Below are 20,436 nucleotides of genomic sequence, written 5' to 3' on the forward strand. Positions count from 1 at the left end.
CAAAAATATGTTTTTACCTCTCTGTACTCTTTTTTTTTTTTTTTTTTTTTTTAGCAGCCCCACAACAAAGCTCAAGGGCTCAGGTCCTACCAGCTGTGGAAACCCATTGAAGGCAAAGGGATGGGGAGAACAAGGGTCACTGAGGGCAGAATTTTGTCTGCGGAACCAATATCCCTGAGGATGACGCATGATAAGGGAAGACCACAACTTGACTCACAGGGGTCATTTGCAGCACTAGAAGTTGGAAAATACATCCTTTTACATGTAAACTGAGCGTACTTGATCAGGGCTGGCTCCAGCATTTCTGCCGCCCCAAGCAAAAAAAAAAAAGCCGCGAGTGGCAGTGGCAGTTCGGCGGCAGGTCCTTCGCTCCTAGAGGGAGTGAGGGACCTGCCGCCCCCGAATTGCCGCAGGTGCCGCCCCTCTCCCTTGGCCGCCCCAAGCACCTGCTTGTTAAGCTGGTGCCTGGAGCCGGCCCTGTACTTGATCCTGAGTTGCTGAGATGTAATAAATAGGAGACCCACAATGCCATTTTAGACAGTCACTTTTATGAGTAGAACTATCCTTTTAAACCAATCGGTTTAGTAGCTTTAGATCAATTTGTCACTTCAAGGCCTTTGATCCCTTCAAATGGCAAACAACACATTTTGGGGAGGGCAGCAATGGAGCTGGAATGTGTGCATGGGTAGGAGTGGCATACGCTTTCTTCAGGATTTTGTAAAATGCGCACATACAATATAAGGGCATAATTGTATTAAGTTCATGCACAGGTATGGAAAGGATTACTTAACCAGCACTACTTTGGCTTTAGTGATAACCTGCCCTGTATTTAAGGGGTGTTCTTGATCTGGCAAAGAGACAGCAAACAAAGAGAAGAAATGGTTAGCATGGGAAAAGATTAAACATGAGGTACAGGAAGGTTCTATTCTAGGACCAGTGGTGTTTCATGTATTTATTAGTGGTCTGGAAAAAAGTGAGTAGTGAGGTGGCAAAATTTCCTGATTATTCAGGTTAAACTAGCCTAGAGAAGACTGTGAGGAGCTTCACAGGGAACTAACCGAGAATCAAGCTAGGTAAATAGGCAATATGACAGATAAAATTCAATGCTGAAAATACAAAGTTATGCATATTTAAGGGAAAATCTGAATTACTCATACACCTAGAGGCTCTAAATTAACTATCCCAACTCAAGAAGAAGACTTGGGCATAATTATGAAAAGCAGTGTTAAGATGTGTAAGATTAAGGGAAATACGTTGTTTTGTCATATTAGAAAATTCTTACAATTGTTTAGTTGAAAAGCCCTCGTGCCTTTATGCTTTGAAGCAGGGACTTAACCTTAGGGAGATCTCCCTGCTGTTGCCATTAACATTCCCCCAAATTTGGCCCCAGGTATTAGTCTCCTAAAAATTGCAAAAATAACGAGGAGTCCTTGTGGCACCTTAGAGACTAACAAATTTATTTGGGCATAAGCTTTTGTGGGCTAGAACCCACTTCATCGGATGCATGAAGTGAAAAATACAGGAGCAGGTATAAATATATAAAAGGATGGGGGTTGCTTTACCAAGTGTGAGGTCAGTCTAACAAGATAAATCAATTAACAGCAGGATACCAAGGGAGGAAAAATAACTTTTGAAGTGGTAAGAGAGTGGCCCATTACAGACAGTTGACAAGAAGGTGGGAGTAACAGTAGGGAGAAATTAGTATTGGGGAAATTAAGTTTAGGTTTTGTAATGACCCAACCATTCCCAGTCTTTATGCAGGCTTAATCTGATGGTATCCAGTTTGCAAATTAATTCCAGTTCTGCAGCTTCATGTTGGAGTCTGTTTTTGAAGTTTTTGTTGTTGAAGAATTGCCACTTTTAGGTCTGTTATTGAGTGACCAGAGAGATTGAAGTGTTCTCCTACTGGTTTTTGAATGTTTTGATTCCCGATGTCAGATTTGTGTCCATTTATACTTTTGAGTAGAGACTGTCCGGTTTGGCCAATGTACATGGCAGAGGGGCATTGCTGGCACATGATGGCATATATCACATTGGTAGATGTGCAGGTGAACGAGCCCCAGATGGTGTGGCTGATGTGGTTAGGTCCTATGATGGTGTCCCTAGATATGTGGACAGAGTTGTCACCGGGGACTCCTCATTGTTTTTGCTGATACAGACTAACACGGCTACCACTCTGAAACCTAAAAATTGCAAAAGCAGCAAAGAATCCTGTGGCACCTTATAGACTAACAGACGTATTGGAGCATGAGCTTTCGTGAGTGAATACCCACTTTGTCGGATGCATGTAGTGGAAATTTCCAGAGGCAGGTATAAATATGCAAGCAAGAGTGAGTCAGGCTAGAGATAACGAGGTTAGTTCAATCAGGGAGGATGAGGCCCTCTTCTAGCAGTTGAGGTGTGAACACCAAGGGAGGAGAAACTGCTTTTGTAGTTGGCTGGCCATTCACAGTCTTTGTTTCATCCTGAACTGATGGTGTCAAATTTGCAGATGAACTGAAGCTCACCAGTTTCTCTTTGAAGTCTGGTCCTCTCCCTTGGCCTTGGGCTGCTGCCATGAGAGAGGGCTGGGGGAGTCCTCTCTCCCCACCGCAGCCTCAGGGCAGCCTGCACCCCAAGTACTTCATCCCCAGCCCACCCCAGAGCTTTCACCCCCCAGCTGGAATCCTCATCCCCTGCACCCCAACCCTCTGCCCCAGCCCTGAGCCCCCTCCCACACTCTGAACCCCTTGGCCATATCCCTGCTACACATCACCTCCATATTGGTGCACATAACAAAATTCATTCCGCACACGGATGTAAAAAATTAGAGGGAATGTTACTTGGCCTATGGACTAGTTAATGCTGGACTAGCAGCTGGTGGTGAAGCCATGTAACCGTTTGTCCCACAACAGGATTGCCAGCATCTCCAAGATCTTCCCCACTATCATGCTCTACAAACTGTGGGAGTTAGGGAAGGTGACCTCTCTGGATGACCCTTTGGAACGCTATGCCCAGAGCTTCATTATTAAAAATCCTCTGGGGCGACTCAAGGAATCTGAACAAAGATACACAGCGGATGGACTGATCTTCCTGGAGAAGGGGTCGCTGCCCCTCAAGCCATCACCTGTTACACTGCGCAGGATGGCTAGCCAGCTCTCAGGTGAGAGAACCCCACTCCCAGTTCTTCAATCCTCACTACATTCTCCTGCTTGACTCCGTGCATCAACATACCAATTAAAACAACAAAACTCCATGTCCCCAGTGAGAACGGTCATGGCAATGCAAAAACCTCTCTGTGTGTTTGTCCGGCAGTGCAAACAGCCCCTCCTGGTGTGAACCAGGATCCTCCAGCCGCTCCAACAGGCGAGCCAAAAGGGAGCCTCTCTCCAGCCCAGCTCCTGGGAGGTGCACTGAGTTGGTCTATTGTCTGGGATATGCCTCCCACTGACTGAGCTGGTAGAAGCTATGATGAGTAGGTCTTCCCCTGGCTAAGCCAGTAGGAGCTGCTGGATTCCTGGCTGTTTCCTGTCAGAATCATTTTTCTTTGTAATTCAGGCTCCTGCCAGGGCCGGCTCCAGGTTTTCTGCTGCTCCACTCTTCGGCGGCAATTCGGCGGCAGGTCCTTCGCTCGGAGAGGGAATGAGGGACCCGCCGCCAAAGACCCGGACGTGCCGCCCCAATAGCGGCTGGAGTGCCGCCCCTTGGTATTGGCCGCCCCAAGCACCTGCTTCTTTAGCTGGTGCCTGGAGCCGGCCCTGGCTCCGGCATTGAAATCAGGGATGAAATGTGAGGCAGCTTCTACTCGCCAGTTTCGCCCCAGCCCAGAGTGCTGTCACTGTCTGAGAGGCGGAGTTGGGAGGCAGAGAATTGCTAAGCGTTGTTTGTTTTTGAAGGGATATAGCTTCTATAATCGAAAGGTTAGCAGTGCAGCCTCCTGATCTGGGATTCCTGAACTATTAATAGCTGGTATTTGCTGTCAGGGGACGGCTCTTAATCTGCTGTTTTTCTTATCAATGAGTAACTTCCATACTAAAGTAGCTGTAGATGGCAGGGCCTGATGTAATCTGGAAATCCCTCAAAAGGTACAGCTATTAATGCCTGCTGTTAGCTGGCATCAAGTGCCCTGCTTTGACACTCCTTTAGAAGCGTGCAGATTCCATTATTAACCCAGAAGCAGGTAATCTTGGCATCAGCAGGCAGGGATTTGCCTTTGCCTTCATTGCACTTCCTGTAAAATGGGGATAATGATGCTAGCACACCTTGTAAGGTGCTTTAAAACTGAGGGATGAAAAGCACCTTACAGAGTAAACCAACACATGTTATGCATGTTTTTATTGTCAGCAAGGTGTGGTTAGCGGCATATACCGTCCCAGTCTAGTAATTGGGGAAGGAAGATTTTTTAAAAGTGAATCCAATATCAAATGCAATGTTATAGTTGCACAGTTAAACCCCCAAAGTCAGGAAATGCAAAAGTTAAGATTTTAATAGCAAGGTTAATGCTGCAGTATTGCACATGATGTATATCTTAGCGGTGGCTTTTTACGGCATAAACAGTAATATACAATGCAGCCTCACTACCCTGCACTTCTCTGATCTGCACGCTGTAAAATCCACTCACACCTCTGAGCAGAGATAGTGCTGGAGCGAAGTGCTAGGTTGCTAAGATTTTGTTATATTGAAATGTACTTATGTATTTATTATAATATGAAATGCTGTTATAAATAATTATGACTACACTTATTGGCTCAATTAACAAAGTGTGTTGCATAAAGCAATGACCTTGCTTTTTTCGGTTATGCTCGTTCACTCCCTAATTTGTAGATTTCAATACCTTGCTATGAACCTCCCAGTCAGTGGTGCTAATTAGGGAGGCTTTACTGTATCAGCCCCTGACTCTACAAGGGATTGAGCATTGCCTGTTTGGTGCAAGGGTTGCCAATTTTCTAGTTGAAGAAAACCAAACACTCTTGCCCCGCCCCCCTGCCCCACCCCTTTTCTGAGACCATGCCCCCACTCACTCCATCCCCCTCCCTCAGTTGCTTGCTCTCCCCCACCCCCGCTCACTCGCTCATTTTCACTGGGCTGGGGTAGGGGGTTGGGGTGCGGGGGGGGGGGAGTGGTGGCGGAGATGAGGGGTTTGGGGTGTAGGAGAGGGCTCTAGGCTGGAGCAGGGGTGCAGGCTCCAGCTGGGGGTGCAGGCTCTGGGGTGGAGCCAGAGATGAGCGGTTTGGGGTGCAGGAGAGGGCTCCAGGCTGGGGCAGGGAGTTGGGGTGTGGGATGGGGTACAGGCTCTGGGCTGGGGGTGCAGGCTGCGGGCTGGGGCCAGAAATGAGGGGTTCAGGGTGCAGGAGAGAGATCCAGGCTGGGGCAGCAAGTTGGGGTGCATGGGGGTGAGGACTCCGGCTGGGGGTGCAGGCTCTGGGGTGGGGTCAGGGTTTGGGGTGCAGGAGGGGGCTCCGGGCTGGGGCAGGGGGTTGGGATTCAGGAGGGGGTGCAGGCTCCAGGCAGCACTTACCTCAGGAGGCTCCCAGGAAGCTGCCAGCATCTCCTTACAGCTCCTCAGCGGAGGCGCGACCATGTGGCTCTCTGTGCTGCCTGCACCTGCAGGCACCACCACCTCAGCTCCCATTGGCTGCGGTTCCTGACCAATGGGAGCAGCTGAGCTGGTGCTGGGGGAGGGGGCAGCGCACAGAGCCCCAGTGGCCATCCCTCCGCCTAGGAGCCAGAGGGAGATGCCGGCAGCTTCCCGGGAGTCGTGTGGAGCTGGGCAGGGAGCCTGCCTGCGCCGCCAACCAGACTTTTAACGGCCCGGTCAGCTGAGTGCCCTTACTCCCACTGAAGCAAATGAGAGATGAGGGCATTCAGTGTCTCTCAGAAGGTTCCCAGTATGTTGTAGGATCAGGTCATTAAGTTGCACAGGAATAGAAAATATTTAACTATGCAAGTCAGCTATTGTAGCAGCAGCTCCCTGGCTTGCATGAGAGATCGTGGGCCTCCACCCAGACCTACACAGCCCCGTGCAGGCCTCAGACCACAACCACTGCCCAGCAGCTCACTTGAGTGAGGGGAAAAGGGGGCCAGTGATGCTCTAGCTTGCAAAAGGCCCCACCCACAAAGCTCCTGGTTGGGTGAGACATCCAGTCCCACCGATTGGCTGGGAAGCTCTACTTAAACCAGAAAAAGACACAGAAAGTTGTATGATCAACTAGAGGGATCCATGACTGGCTGTGAGTATGGTCTCTGCCTCCTTGCCTGAGCCCTGCCTTCCTGCTTGTTCCTGGTCTCCTTATCCCAGGCCCCTGTCTGTTCCCGGTTCCTGCTTTCCTGCCTCACTGCATGTCCCTGTTTCTAAAGCCTACCCCGACTCTGTCTCCGCCTCTGACCTTTGGCTTGGCTCCTGACTCTGACCCTGGCTTCAATTCCAAGCTCCTGACTCCTACCCAGGGGTAGGCAATCTATGGCACGTATGCCAAAGGCGGCACGCGAGCTGATTTTCAGTGGCACTCACACTGCCCGGGTCCTGGCCACCGGTCTGGGGGGCTCTGCATTTTAATTTAATTTTAAATGAAGGTTCTTAAACATTTTAAAAACCTTATTTACTTTACATACAACAATAGTTTAGTTATATATTATAGATTTATAGAAAGAGACCTTTTAAAAACCTTAAAATGTATGACTGGCACGCCAAACCTTAAATTAGAGTGAATAAATGAAGACTCGGCACACCACTTCTGAAAGGTTGCTGACCCCTGCTCTAACCATTAGGCATGACTGCCTCCACCCTGATCCCTACCGCCTGCCCAACTCCCCCGGTTAGGATAGATAGGGAACTCGTGCATTAATCGAACAAAGAGGGAGGAGCTTCATTTCACTTTGCCCACCTTTTATGGCCTTTTTTTTATACATGTCAGATGAGAATCACAATGGTCCCTTCTGGATTAACAATCTGACTCCTGGCAAGTGCTCACTGACCTTGATGCAAACAAAGTAATTTTTCTATTGCTTTTACCCTCTCAGTCACAAGTCCCCCCCCCCCCGTCCCCCCGTCCCCCCCCAAACCATGCTCAGGCCCTAGACCGCTGAGGATTCTGCCCATGACAAGTTCCAGGTTCTACACTTCCGGATCCTCAGTTTGTGTAAATCATCTCAATGAAGTCACTGCAGCTATGATGTTTTGCTGAGAATTTGGCCTCAGGGTGTTGTTTAATGGAGCCCTGTTCTGAAAAGTGTGGTTAAAATGTATTTTATTTCCATTGGGAAAAGTGAACCGTTTTCACTCTCCTACAACTCAAAAAAAAATCTGGAGGAATTTAGCACAAACTGAAACAAAACATCACTTTGGGACAGAAACAAGTTTGGAAAATGTCAGCAAAATGGATGTTCCATTTGACCCTGGGTCAGATTTGCACGAGCTACTAAGCTAATGGATCATGTTCACTTGAAAGCTCAGGCTGGGATCTATGGAGCCCTTTTAATCCGTCTTTCCTTCCAAAAGGCTCTTGCATATGCCTGGATCCAGCAAGGGTTTTATAATTCTTCAAGACGTTTTACTAAAAGGAAGCAGAACAAGTCTGGCAGAAAAGTGTGGGTCAGCTCTTACCTTATTACCGAATGATTCGCCTGTCCCTGGTATAGCTCTCTACGCTGTACTGTACTGAAGTCCCTGGGTCAGACTGGCAGAGATCCTGGGGGGTGGGGGTTGCCTTCCTCTGCAGTCTGGGGCACGGGTCACTTGCAGGTTTAAACTCGTGTAAATGGTGAATTCTCTGTAATTTGAAGTCTTTAAATCATGATTTGAGGACGTCAGTGACTCAGCCAGAGGTTATGGGTCAATTACAGGAGTGAGTGGGCGAGGTTCTATGGCCTGTGATGTGCAGGAGGTCGGACTAGATGATCATGATGGTCCCTTCTGGCCGTAAAGTCTATGGGTCTATGAGTAGTAGCACATTTGCTGTGTCTTTGGTAGAGAGTGTAATTAGTCATTGCTGTTTTCCTTTGTCTTTGACTCTCCCATTTTGGATCATTATTGAGCAGACTCAACGAGTGAATCTTGATGTTATCCTAACAAAAATCAGGATTTGTCTCTTGCTGTTTTATGTCCTCTTGTTCCCATGGCACAGGGCTGCCCAGGAGGCTGCGGTCCACCAGTCTGCTGTGGAGAGGAAGCACACAAGATGCCCTCGCTCTCCTGAAGGATGATGTTCTGGTAGTTGACCCAGGAACCAGGTCAGGTGTATGCACGACTTACACTTCTCTTGGCTAATATCTGGCAACTATAGCAATGCTTAACTGCTAAGGAGTCAGAACCAAAGCTGCAAGGGGTGCAGACAGCTCCTTCCTGTTACAGTACAGTGCCTGCAATCCTCGCTCTCCTTTAACATTCACTCAGGTACCATTAGATACAGAGAGAGAAGACAAAGTGGAACGGTTTGGATGTCAGCATTAGCAACTAGTGGCAACACAGCCAGAAGGGACGCAAGGCCATTCTCCCACATTAACCCCAGGTCCCATGGCTGATTTGTGTCTGGTAGAATAGGACAGGACAGAATTTACATCTGCAGTGGAGAAGGCACAGGCTGAGGTCTTGGTGATCCATTCCAGAAAAGAATCCAGTTGTCAGGTAAAGAAATTACAAGAAAATCAACACATTGTCAATAATTCTATAAATGTCCATTGCAACAAAAAACCCTGTTACAAGACCATTACCTGGGTTTGCAAAGTCAAGCATTTAACAGTTAGAAAATGCCAAAAATTAAGGTGCCTGATAATAGAGAACTCATCAATCTAAGAGACAAAGGCAGAACAGGATCCAATGGCTGGAAGCTGACAGTAGACACATTCAAACTCAAACTTTGCATATTTTTAGTGAGGGTAATTAATCATTGGAACAACTTGCCTAGGGACCTGGCGGAGTCTCCATTACACGGAGTCGTTACATGCAGAGTGGAAACCTGTTTCTAAACGCTCTGCTGTAGCTCCACCTGAAGTTATGGGATTGGTTCAGGAAACTCTGGGTGAAATCCTGGCCAGGCAGTCAGACTACATGAGCATAATGGTTACTTATGGCCTGCAGATCTGTTAACCTGTCTCACTCGTCACTGAGGTAGATGTGTGCCTCCAGGATCACATGCTGGTCTCTGAGCACCTTGGTACTTCACATGTCAAAATTATTTTGATTTTTTTCCCCTTGTTCATACACGCCCATAGCATTCTGAAAAGTTAATCTTTTCACAGGAACATTTCCTGTCTTTGCATCCATGCAATGGTAACATTTTTCTGGGAACTCTGAACAGAATATTTTCAGCCACTTCTGTGATATTAGTGTAGGGAGGGAAAAAAATATTTTCCTGCTGTTTAAAACGATCATCGTGCTTTTATTTCCAGTTAGTTCAAAAATGGCTGAGCTTGGTGTGTATGAAGTGCCCATGGAGAACTATGGCCATGCCCAAGCGTGGAAATAAAACCTGATTATAAATAACAACATTATGACTGGTGGAAAACATTCTAGAAAGACAGTGTGCCCATGTGTGTTTCTGAAGTGTAAATTTCTGTTTTATGTCAATAGACGCCATTCGAGCTTAAGACTTTTAAAACAGCTTATGGACTTACAGGACTCACGCACTTACACTTCCTTAAGGACTTAACATTGCTGTGATGCTGACTTGCAGACTCAAAGCAATTTAAGTGCTTTTGCCACCTTAAGGTGGTTTAAATGCTTGTGCCATGTTAAGTCTGCAAAGCAGCTTAGCTGGGACTTTTATGGCCTGCTCCTGAGAGACATGGCACATTTTTGCATCTACAGGCCTTCAGCCCAAACCTTCCTTTTTAAAAAAAAAACAGTGAAGAGAAATTAAGTGCAGAAAACTCAATGCACTGTCTGCTGAACAACTAATAACAAGGTAGGAAATGCAGAATTAACTGTTCTTGCAGTGATGTCTTTTGGCATGTATTGGGTGTAGTATTTCCAGTCTCTATTGCTAAATGTGGACTGTGATATCTACAGGTCACACATCGAGATATATTTTTTTCTAAAAGACATGCTCTAGGAATTTTGGGGGGGACGTTCCCTGGCTTGTGTTATACAGCAGACCAGATCACAGTGGCACTTTCTGGCCTTGGAATCTGACTATTTGAATCATTGTGGCTAAGTTAATGCTGCTGTAGGAATCTTCCATTCTACATTTCCTGACTTACCAGCAATTCAGAATGGCAAAACCTCTGCTCCTCTTTCTTTCTTCCTCCTTTCTGCGCTCAATCTGCCTGCCCTTCATCCCTCTGAAAGTTTTTAAGGTGGTTTCAGGGCACAAGAGAGTAGGGTTTGGAAATATCTTTTCTTAGTTCCCATTAGCACATGATCAGACCACATCACAATCTGCCTGTGGCTTTTATAGAATGCCTAATGCTGTGGAATCTATGGAGGTCAGGGTTGTTGCTGTCATGCTGTCTGGAGTGGCTCTGGACCATGAGTGTCAATCTCAAAGCAGACTGTCAAAACCAGGGCGGACAACCCAAACTGGTGGTATGTTCTAGAATTAGATTTCACCAACCCAGTAACAAATGTGAACTCCCAAAGTACTACAATAGTCTTACAATGGAGTCACAGACAGTCCCCTTGGACACTCCAGTCTATCTTGCCAGCCAGGCAAGCTGGACTATGTGATAAATGGTCACTTACACCAAAAATCACAAAATATTCAGGTTGCTTCCAGTCCCAAGAGACCAGTCACTTACCCCAGGTCAATTTGTACCTTAAATCTTACATCAAAGACAAGACTTTTAGCCAATTCTATAGTAAAATTACTAAAGGTTTGTTAGGTAAAAAAAGGAATGAGAGTTATTGAGTGGTTAAAGCAGGTAAAAACACATGTACATGTGAGTCAGTCTATAATTTCAAATGGTAGCACAAATGGTAACCTGGTGAGGAGGGCTTTAAACTAGGTTCGACGGGGACAGGTGAGCAAAGCCCGCAGGTAAGTGGGGAACATGGAGACCTGGGAGATGGGTCGGAAACGAGAGGGAGTGTGGGCTATATTGGCAGAGAGAAAGGAGGGTCAGGACAAAACTGGGAGGAAAGATCAAACCAGTATCTTAGATGCCTATATACAAATGCGAGAAGTATGGGTAATAAGCAGGAAGAACTGGAAGTGCTAATAAATAAATACAACTATGACATTGTTGGCATCACTGAAACTTGGTGGGATAATACACATGATTGGAATGTTGGTGTGGATGGGTACAGCTTGCTCAGGAAGGATAGACAGGGGGAAAAGGGAGGAGGTGTTGCCTTATATATTAAAAATGTACACACTTGGACTGAGGTAGAGATGGACATAGGAGATGGAAGTGTTGAGAGTCTCTGGGTTAGGCTAAAAGGGGTAAAAAACAAGGGTGATGTCATGCTAGGAGTCTACTACAGGCCACCTAACCAGGTGGAAGAGGTGGATGAGGCTTTTTTTAAACAACTAACAAAATCATCCAAAGCCCAAGATTTGGTGGTGATGGGGGACTTCAACTATCCGGATATATGTTGGGAAAATAACACAGCGGGGCACAGACTATCCAACAAATTCTTGGACTGCATTGCAGACAACTTTTTATTTCAGAAGGTTGAAAAAGCTACTGGGGGGAAGCTGTTCTAGACTTGATTTTAACAAATAGGGAGGAACTCGTTGAGAATTTGAAAGTAGAAGGCAGCTTGGGTGAAAGTGATCATGAAATCATAGAGTTTGCAATTCTAAGGAAGGGTAGAAGGGAGAACAGCAAAATAGAGACAATGGATTTCAGGAAGGCGGATTTTGGTAAGCTCAGAGAGCTGATAGGTAAGGTCCCATGGGAATCAAGACTGAGGGGAAAAACAACTGAGGAGAGTTGGCAGTTTTTCAAAGGGACACTATTAAGGGCCCAAAAGCAAGCTATTCCGCTGGTTAGGAAAGATAGAAAATGTGGCAAAAGACCACCTTGGCTTAACCACGAGATCTTGCATGATTTAAAAAATAAAAAGGAGTCATATAAAAAATGGAAACTAGGACAGATTACAAAGGATGAATATAGGCAAACAACACAGGAATGCAGGGGCAAGATTAGAAAGGCAAAGGCACAAAATGAGCTCAAACTAGCTACGGGAATAAAGGGGAACAAGAAGACTTTTTATCAATACATTAGAAGCAAGAGGAAGACCAAAGACAGGGTAGGCCCACTGCTTAGTGAAGAGGGAGAAACAGTAACAGGAAACTTGGAAATGGCAGAGATGCTTAATGACTTCACCGAGAAGTCTGAAGGAATGCCTAACATAGTGAATGCTAATGGGAAGGGGGTAGGTTTAGCAGATAAAATAAAAAAAGAACAAGTTAAAAATCACTTAGAAAAGTTAGATGCCTGCAAGTCACCAGGGCCTGATGAAATGCATCCTAGAATACTCAAGGAGCTAATAGAGGAGGTATCTGAGCCTCTAGCTATTATCTTTGGAAAATCATGGGAGACGGGAGAGATTCCAGAAGACTGGAAAAGGGCAAATGTAGTGCCCATCTATAAAAAGGGAAATAAAAACAACCCAGGAAACTACAGACCAGTTAGTTTAACTTCTGTGCCAGGGAAGATAATGGAGCAAGTAATTAAGGAAATCATCTGCAAACACTTGGAAGGTGGTAAGGTGATAGGGAACAGCCAGCATGGATTTGTAAAGAACAAATCATGTCAAACCAATCTGATAGCTTTCTTCGATAGGATAACGAGTCTTGTGGATAAGGGAGAAGCTGTGGATGTGGTATACCTAGACTTTAGTAAGGCATTTGATACGGTCTCGCATGATATTCTTATCGACAAACTAGGCAAATACAATTTAGATGGGGCTACTATAAGGTGGGTGCATAACTGGCTGGATAACCGTACTCAGAGAGTTGTTATTAATGGTTCCCAATCCTGCTGGAAAGGCATAACGAGTGGGGTTCCGCAGGGGTCTGTTTTGGGACCGGCTCTGTTCAATATCTTCATTAATGACTTAGATATTGGCATAGAAAGTACGCTTATTAAGTTTGCGGATGATACCAAACTGGGAGGGATTGCAACTGCTTTAGAGGACAGGGTCATAATTCAAAATGATCTGGACAAATTGGAGAAATGGTCTGAGTTAAACAGGATGAAGTTTAACAAAGACAAATGCAAAGTGCTCCACTTAGGAAGAAAAAATCAGTTTCACACATACAGAATGGGAAGAGACTGTCTAGGAAGGAGTACGGCAGAAAGGGATCTAGGGGTTATAGTGGACCACAAGCTAAATATGAGTCAACAGTGTGATGCTGTTGCAAAAAAAGCAAACATGATTCTGGGATGTATTAACAGGTGTGTTGTGAGCAAGACACGAGAAGTCATTCTTCCGCTCTACTCTGCTCTGGTTAGGCCTCAGCTGGAGTATTGTGTCCAGTTCTGGGCACCGCATTTCAAGAAAGATGTGGAGAAATTGGAAAGGGTCCAGAGAAGAGCAACAAGAATGATTAAAGGTCTTGAGAACATGACCTATGAAGGAAGGCTGAAAGAATTGGGTTTGTTTAGTTTGGAAAAGAGAAGACTGAGAGGGGACATGATAGCAGTTTTCAGGTATCTAAAAGGGTGTCATAAGGAGGAGGGAGAAAACTTGTTCACCTTAGCCTCTGAGGATAGAACAAGAAGCAATGGGCTTAAACTGCAGCAAGGGAGGTCTAGGTTGGACATTAGGAAAAAGTTCCTAACTGTCAGGGTGGTTAAACACTGGAATAAATTGCCTAGGGAGGTTGTGGAATCTCCATCTCTGGAGATATTTAAGAGTAGGTTAGATAAATGTCTATCAGGGATGGTCTAGACAGTATTTGGTCCTGCCATGCGGGCAGGGGACTGGACTCGATGACCTCTCGAGGTCCCTTCCAGTCCTAGAATCTATGAATCTATGTAGTAATATGCCAGTTTCCCAAAAGTCTTTAAGGACTACCAGCATAACTCTGGGGACCTCCATCTTCCTATTCAGTTATTCTGCCCTGTTAGAATCCAAACAGTCCAGAGATGAAGAATTTTTCCTTGTGTCTATATTTATAGCTTCTTCTCACAGAAACCAAGCTGACAACAGCAGTTCCCACACATGTTCCTTCTTCATAGGACAAGGGGAGAGGGGAACAAAGTCTTTGATCCTTTATCTCACACGACTCATTTGTGTTTAATGAACAGGATTTAACATCTTCTTGTAAGACACCATCATTTGCATTACACCAGGCTTCTTTCTCATTTGATGGATTACTTAGTTACAGAGGTACACCTCTACCCCTATATAACGCTGTCCTCGGGAGCCAAAAAATCTTACCGCATTATAGGTGAAACTGCGTTATATCGAATTTGCTTTGATCCACCGGAGTGTGCAGCCCCGCTCCCCCGGAGCGCTGCTTTACCGCGTTATATCCGAATTCGTGTTATATCGGGTCACGTTATATCGAGGTAGAGGTGTACATACAATGCAAATGTTTGCTGTTACATTATAACATGAGGCATAGTTGAGTGAGAACAATACATGCAGCATCCTACACACATTTTATAAAACACTAAACACATTCTTATCAACTTAACATCTAAAATCTAGTTTGCTGATGCTGACACACGTAAGCAAGACTGGTTTCCAGCTATGCATTTGTGAGAGATCAGTAAGGCCTGGGGCCTTGGCATAAGCGGGCACCTGAACTGCCAGCGTCAGTTACAACCATGTTCGGAGATGACACTGATTTGCATTTCTTTCTCGTTTCAGGTGCCATTACAGTAATTTGGCCTTCTCTCTGATGGCCCACGTGTTGGCAGAACATGCCGCCGAAGGGGAGTACCAGCGGTGGGTCTCAGAGAATATCCTGGACCGCTTGGGCATGGAGGACACTGGCTTTGATATCACACCACCAATCCGTTCCCAAATGGCCGTCGGGTTCTATAGCAGTGGGCAGCCGGCCCCCCTTTATGACTTGGGCTGGTACAGGCCATCTGGCCAGATGTACTCCACAGCTGCTGACCTTGCCAAGCTGGCAATGGTCTTCCTAGGCACCTACCACCGGCGCCTTTTGGAGCCGGACACAGTGAAGACGATGCTGACGCCCCTTTTTAAGTGCTCCAGTGAATACTTTGCCAACAAGACCGGCACACCCTGGGAGATCAATGAGCAGCTGGGCTATGATATTATCAGGAAGGATGGCGACCTCGATGGCTACTCAGCCACCTTCTCCCTTGTCCCCAAGCTCCGCTTAAGCTTCATAGTGCTAATGGCAGGGCCTAGGCCCCAAGGGGGAGATATTGTGACTCAGACATATGAGTACCTTATCCCTGCCATGGAGACAGCGTTCCGGGAGGCAGAGAAAAGCCTGAGCCCTCCCCCAAATCCCACCCCTTATGTTGGCTATTACACTTACTCCAACCTGACCTTCTACGAGATTAAAGTTGGGCCCACTGGGGTTCTGGTCATGCAACAGTTTGGACCCCATATTGAAGAGCTGATCCCTGAAAACTACCGGACAATCAAGCTCCACCACCTGGAAGACCGAGTCTTCCAGGTGGTTTTTGACAAGGAGTTCCCATGCGTTCTGCAGCTGGGCTCTGCCTCAGTCTCACTGGAGACCCAGGATGGGCAGCTCTTTAATTTCTATCCTTTTGACCGCAAGGGTTTGTCTCCCGGCTTTGACGCCCCAGGACTAAACACGTACAATGTGGTGCGCATACATCGCAAGCCCGTGTTCTACAGCTAACTGCCCTTGCTCCTGCGTGACCATGTGTGGAAGTTGGCTTCTGTTCTGTGTGTCCCCGACTCGCCTGCCCCCAAGGCTTTGGGGATGTAGCTTAAAAGGGAACGATGCCGGCAAACTGACTGTTCCATCCAACAAAAACGCTCTCTTCTGAAATGACTGCAATGGTTTGTGTCCCCTTGGCACTGCAGGGCTGTGCTAGCAGCTGGGGCAGCCTGTAGAAACTACATGCTGGATATGTTGGATGTCTGGGATATGGACTCCACTGCATACTTCCCAGCACTTAAAGCTTCCAGTGCTAAAGCTGCCCATTTGGCCACCATCACAAAGCATGACTGGCTTCAATGGACCATTGGGAATCTCCTGTGCTTTTGAGCCAGAGTCTATTCTGGTATCCAAGGGTTTTTCAGGCAGCTATCCTCTTCAGCAGCCCAGCTACTAGGATCAAACTGCCTTGCCCATTCGGGCTTGCCATAATCTGACATCCTAGACCACTTTGTAACATCTAAGAGAGAGTGGGGTCCATCTCTTCCATATGGCTGAGTGGGGTACAGCAAGCAACCTGCATTTGTGTGAGTGGTAGGGAGCCGTGTCGTTTCACTATGGGCTGTGTGGGTCCACAAAGGAAATCGTAGTGTTTAGATACAGAAGGTCAAAGACGATTAGATTGGTTGGTGCTGAAGTACTATAGTGACAAGAGCTATATGAGTACCTAGATAAGTAGATGTACTCTGAGTGCATGTAGATATGGGAGTGTGTGCGCACACTTGTAAAATGTTGGTTTCAGGGCTGTGTCTCTAGGTAGATGTCTGTGTGTAGGGGGTCGTGAGTAGGAATGTATGGATGTGTGTGTGTTGTGGGCATTGGTGTGTGTGCTGTAGCCGGCGTGCCTCTCTGTGGGGGTTTGTAGTTGAGTACTGTGTGTTTTGTCCTGTGTTGTGGCTCAGATGTGAGTGTAGATCCCTGTGTGCGCATTGTGAGCGGAGACTGAGCTATGTCGGGACTGTGGCTCCAATGGCCTCTAACCTCTCCCAGTTTCCCATGTGTGGCTGGATGAAGAATTAGCTAGAACACAGACTGAAGACACATGATAGGGCACTAGCCTGGAACTTGATCCCTTTTAAAGTAGGGCCACCTTCAAGTACCTTGTAATGCCACTGATGCATTTGCCTTCTTCCTTGTACCCACCTGGCTGCCTAGGCAGGGAGGACAGATGACACACAACAAGTTGCTACGTTAAGGCATTTGCTTTTATCCCCCTCCTGGGGGGAGCTGGCAGTGATGGCAAAACATCGTATCAGTGCCAGGGGAGCAGAGGCTGTAGGAACATGACCATCAGCAGAGGAAGGACTCCAGCTAGCAGAGACCTTGGGCTGAGGGCAGCATCACTGCTTACAGCCCTGCCTGGAGCCTGAGTTCAAACCCATCAGAGGGCTGGAGCTAGATAAATGTTACCATTGTGATTAATCAACCTCACTGCTGAGTGCTGGCTCAGACTTGGCATGGGCTGTATAGTCCTGAAATACTTTGGCTGTGGTGCCAGGCAAAGGCATGGTAAGTAAATCTTCTCAGTTCAAGGACTTTTCGGCAGTGCATGTTCTCTCGAACCTGCCCTGGTCTCTTGTGGCCGGTTAATTTCCTCCACTTGGTCATAAGCCCTTGTTAGCAGCCAGCAGTGACTGCAAGGTGTTCTTCTGCTTGTTCATTCTTGCAGGATTTAAGAGAGCCTGGCTCATCCTCGGGAGTTGTCAGAGCTGGAAGACGTGGATCTTGTCCTCTCTGCCTCTCTTCCTGTTCCCCTGTCTCTCTCCTGTCCATCCTTCCCATCTTCAAGTTCACTGGGAAAAGAGGATATGAGCAGAGCCTAGAAATCTGTGATTTACCCCCTCTCCACCTCCCTCGTTCTCCTCCATCTAAGCTCACCATTAAACATAGGATATGATGTAAGGACTGCCCCACTGCTCCATCCGATCCCTGGAGTCACAGTCGTTGCTGCAGTGCAGCCTTGGTCCCAGTGTTGTTCTCTGTAGGCGATCACCGCTCACACCTTGTGCATCTTCCCATGTTCAGATATTTACACTGTGCAATAACAATCCTATTAAACCCTGTCTAAATTCTGACTGCTTCTGGGAGTGCTGGTGCCTGGAACACATGGCTGCAGACAGTGACTATTGGACTGAGACTCTGTGTATATACAACTGACTGCAATGCTCCTCTAGACACTTTCTGCAAAATGCAGCTTTCGGGATTTTGAGCTCATGGCAAGTTCTCTTATGCTGACCTTAAACCACAGAACCAGCTGTCTGGTTCGGTGGCTGGAACTTCTCTGGGCCTAGTGTACAAGGGGTTAATCCTCACTCACCTTCCATTTCCTCTAGCACTGGGGGAAGGGCACAGTGTGCTTGGGTTGCTTAGGAGAAGGGGTAGGATGCTGAGCCCCCCGAGCTGGGCAGTGTCTGTTATGTCAAAATGTTTTACTTTCCTGTTAACATTGACCCCCAAGGAGAAGCCCTTGCTGACAGTGAGCATTTTTATTTTCTACTGAGTCACTCCTCCAGCTTATGCACTAGGCCGAACTAATACTCCTGTTGGCACCTTGGTACCCACAGATGCTACGGAAGCCTGTCCTGTGTATTCTACAGCTTTATTTCCTAAATATAAATGAGACACAATATTCATGGTCTAGTTTTGTAAAGGAGAATTCACTCCATAACCTGAATTTTAAATTAACAGAGCTTTTCTGGGGGGGGAGGGGGGGAAGAGGAGAGACTATAAAAGGATCTGGATTTATGGGATCTGATTTGCTCTCATTCCCACTGGTATAAATAGTGACTAGCTCCATTGATGTCAGTTGAGTAACACTGGCAAAAAAAAAATTGATGGAAGTGAGAGCAAGAGAAAACCTATAGTTTCTAGCACAGGCCCTTTTTTTACAAGAGGAGTGAAATGTCCATGGGAGTGTGGCAGAATGCCCTGTGACTAACCCCTTCCAAAAGGCACATGGACCGGATCCCTTATGACTTCCCTCAAACATGTTGTCTGCATCTCACTGACGTTGGCACACTACTAAAAGTAGAAATGCAAAATCCACCATCTGTGGGAAATAAAAGCTAGGGAGCCTGTAATTTCTCTTTCCCACAGAATTCCAGCAGCAGATTTATCTGATTGCACAGAGATCAATGTGTCTAGATCAAAGCCGGTAAACCAGGTATTGCAGATCCCAGCTCTGAATAAATCAGAAACGTGGGAGGATAGTCTGTAGTCCATGTTTGCCTTGTGCTAATTAATACTGTTACAAAGGTCACTAACACAAGTGTGAAACTTTGGTACCAGCTGGGCATAATCCCTAGGGATGTTTTTTGCCTTATTTTAAATGACTCTTGACTTTTTGACAAAATGTAAAATCATCTGTCAATGACCTACACCCCCAGTGGATTTACTCCTATGTAATCGTGAGAGATTATAAAAGGACCATAGGCTTGATGCTAGATCATATTTTTAAACGTGGTTATAAGTCAGTTTGGCCTCATCCTCACTAGATGACCAAACAACTCTGAAAACCAGTTGAAATGAGGGGGCAGGGCATTTGTTAAAATATAATTCCTCAAGTGAGCTTGAGCCCTAGGACTTAATCCAACTTCCATTGATATCAGCTGAACGACTCTCCCTGACTCTAATGGGAGCCGCATAGGCCCCTAGTGACCTCTGCTTCCATCACTGGAAAGGCAGGTGAGCAGGCATAGGCCACAATTTTTAAGATCCCTCCACAAACATTGCTGTTTGCTGCAGAATCTCAGTTTTCATTTTAAATAACATTCTAGCCTTCATATTAGCCACATTGGACACTGACTCCTGACAAACAACAACAGCTGTGGTGTGAATGCTACTCAACCCCACACACCTCAGTGAGGAATGAATTTCAAAGCGTGGTTGGGACCATTTATTATGGTTTTTTTTAAAAAAAACATTTAATTTATAAACATCTGTGATAGTGACACAGAAACGTCTTGGGGGAAATCACATATTTTACTCCTGGGGGGATTCTGCACCAAAAAAATAAAAATTCTGCATATTTTATTTGTCAAAATAATGTAATATAATCACATCAGTTTCAATTGTCTTGGTAATTTATTTAAACTACAATACAGAAAAAAGTCACAATAACTATTAAGCATTTTCTAAACACCTGAAAGTTAAGTTACAAACACTTGGTAACTAATACCCTGCATTCCAGTTATAATCCTGGATTTTCATTTAAATTACATTACAGAACACAAACAGCCAAAAAGAAGTAGAATGTCATTTTAAATGGCTCAGACTTTCACACATGAAAATCATACGGTTTTGCTAATCATTGTCCTGGACCTGGCTGGGTACTTTGGGAAGTGTTTGCTTCTGATTGTCCTGACATTTTATTAACTGCTTGGCCTGTTTTATTTGCCCTCAAAGTCTTTTAATGGGTAAGTAAAATAAATCCTGAGCTGTAATCTAACTCTATTGTGCCACTTTGGCACAGGAAAAAAGTGAGAAAGCGAATAGATCTTCCTAGCTGATTTCCTTACTGCCATTTTTAAGGCTTTACATCACTCTGGCAATCTAGGGTTCTTAAAACTTTTACAGGTTTTATGCTCCTGGGGGAATTGACTGAGAAAGGGAACAGTTAACTAACAATAGGAACATTAACAATGTTACTGTACAGGCAGGCTGCTACCTTCTG

At 46.0% G+C, this 20,436-nt stretch overlaps 1 protein-coding gene across 1 annotated transcript in view; it reads left to right on the forward strand.

The window, feature by feature from the left end:
* LACTBL1 (lactamase beta like 1) overlaps positions 1-15,722 on the forward strand; it is a 30,228-nt gene extending 14,506 nt beyond the window's left edge. Inside the window, exons 5-7 of the mRNA XM_065421158.1 lie at positions 2,895-3,142; positions 8,103-8,208; positions 14,744-15,722. Coding sequence (XP_065277230.1) covers positions 2,895-3,142; positions 8,103-8,208; positions 14,744-15,722 — 1,333 coding nt within the window. The remainder of the gene's footprint in view (positions 1-2,894; positions 3,143-8,102; positions 8,209-14,743) is intronic.
* The last annotated feature ends 4,714 nt before the right edge of the window (positions 15,723-20,436 follow it).

The sequence above is a fragment of the Emys orbicularis genome, chromosome 22 (genome assembly GCF_028017835.1).
Source record: "Emys orbicularis isolate rEmyOrb1 chromosome 22, rEmyOrb1.hap1, whole genome shotgun sequence".
Taxonomy (NCBI): domain Eukaryota; kingdom Metazoa; phylum Chordata; order Testudines; family Emydidae; genus Emys; species Emys orbicularis.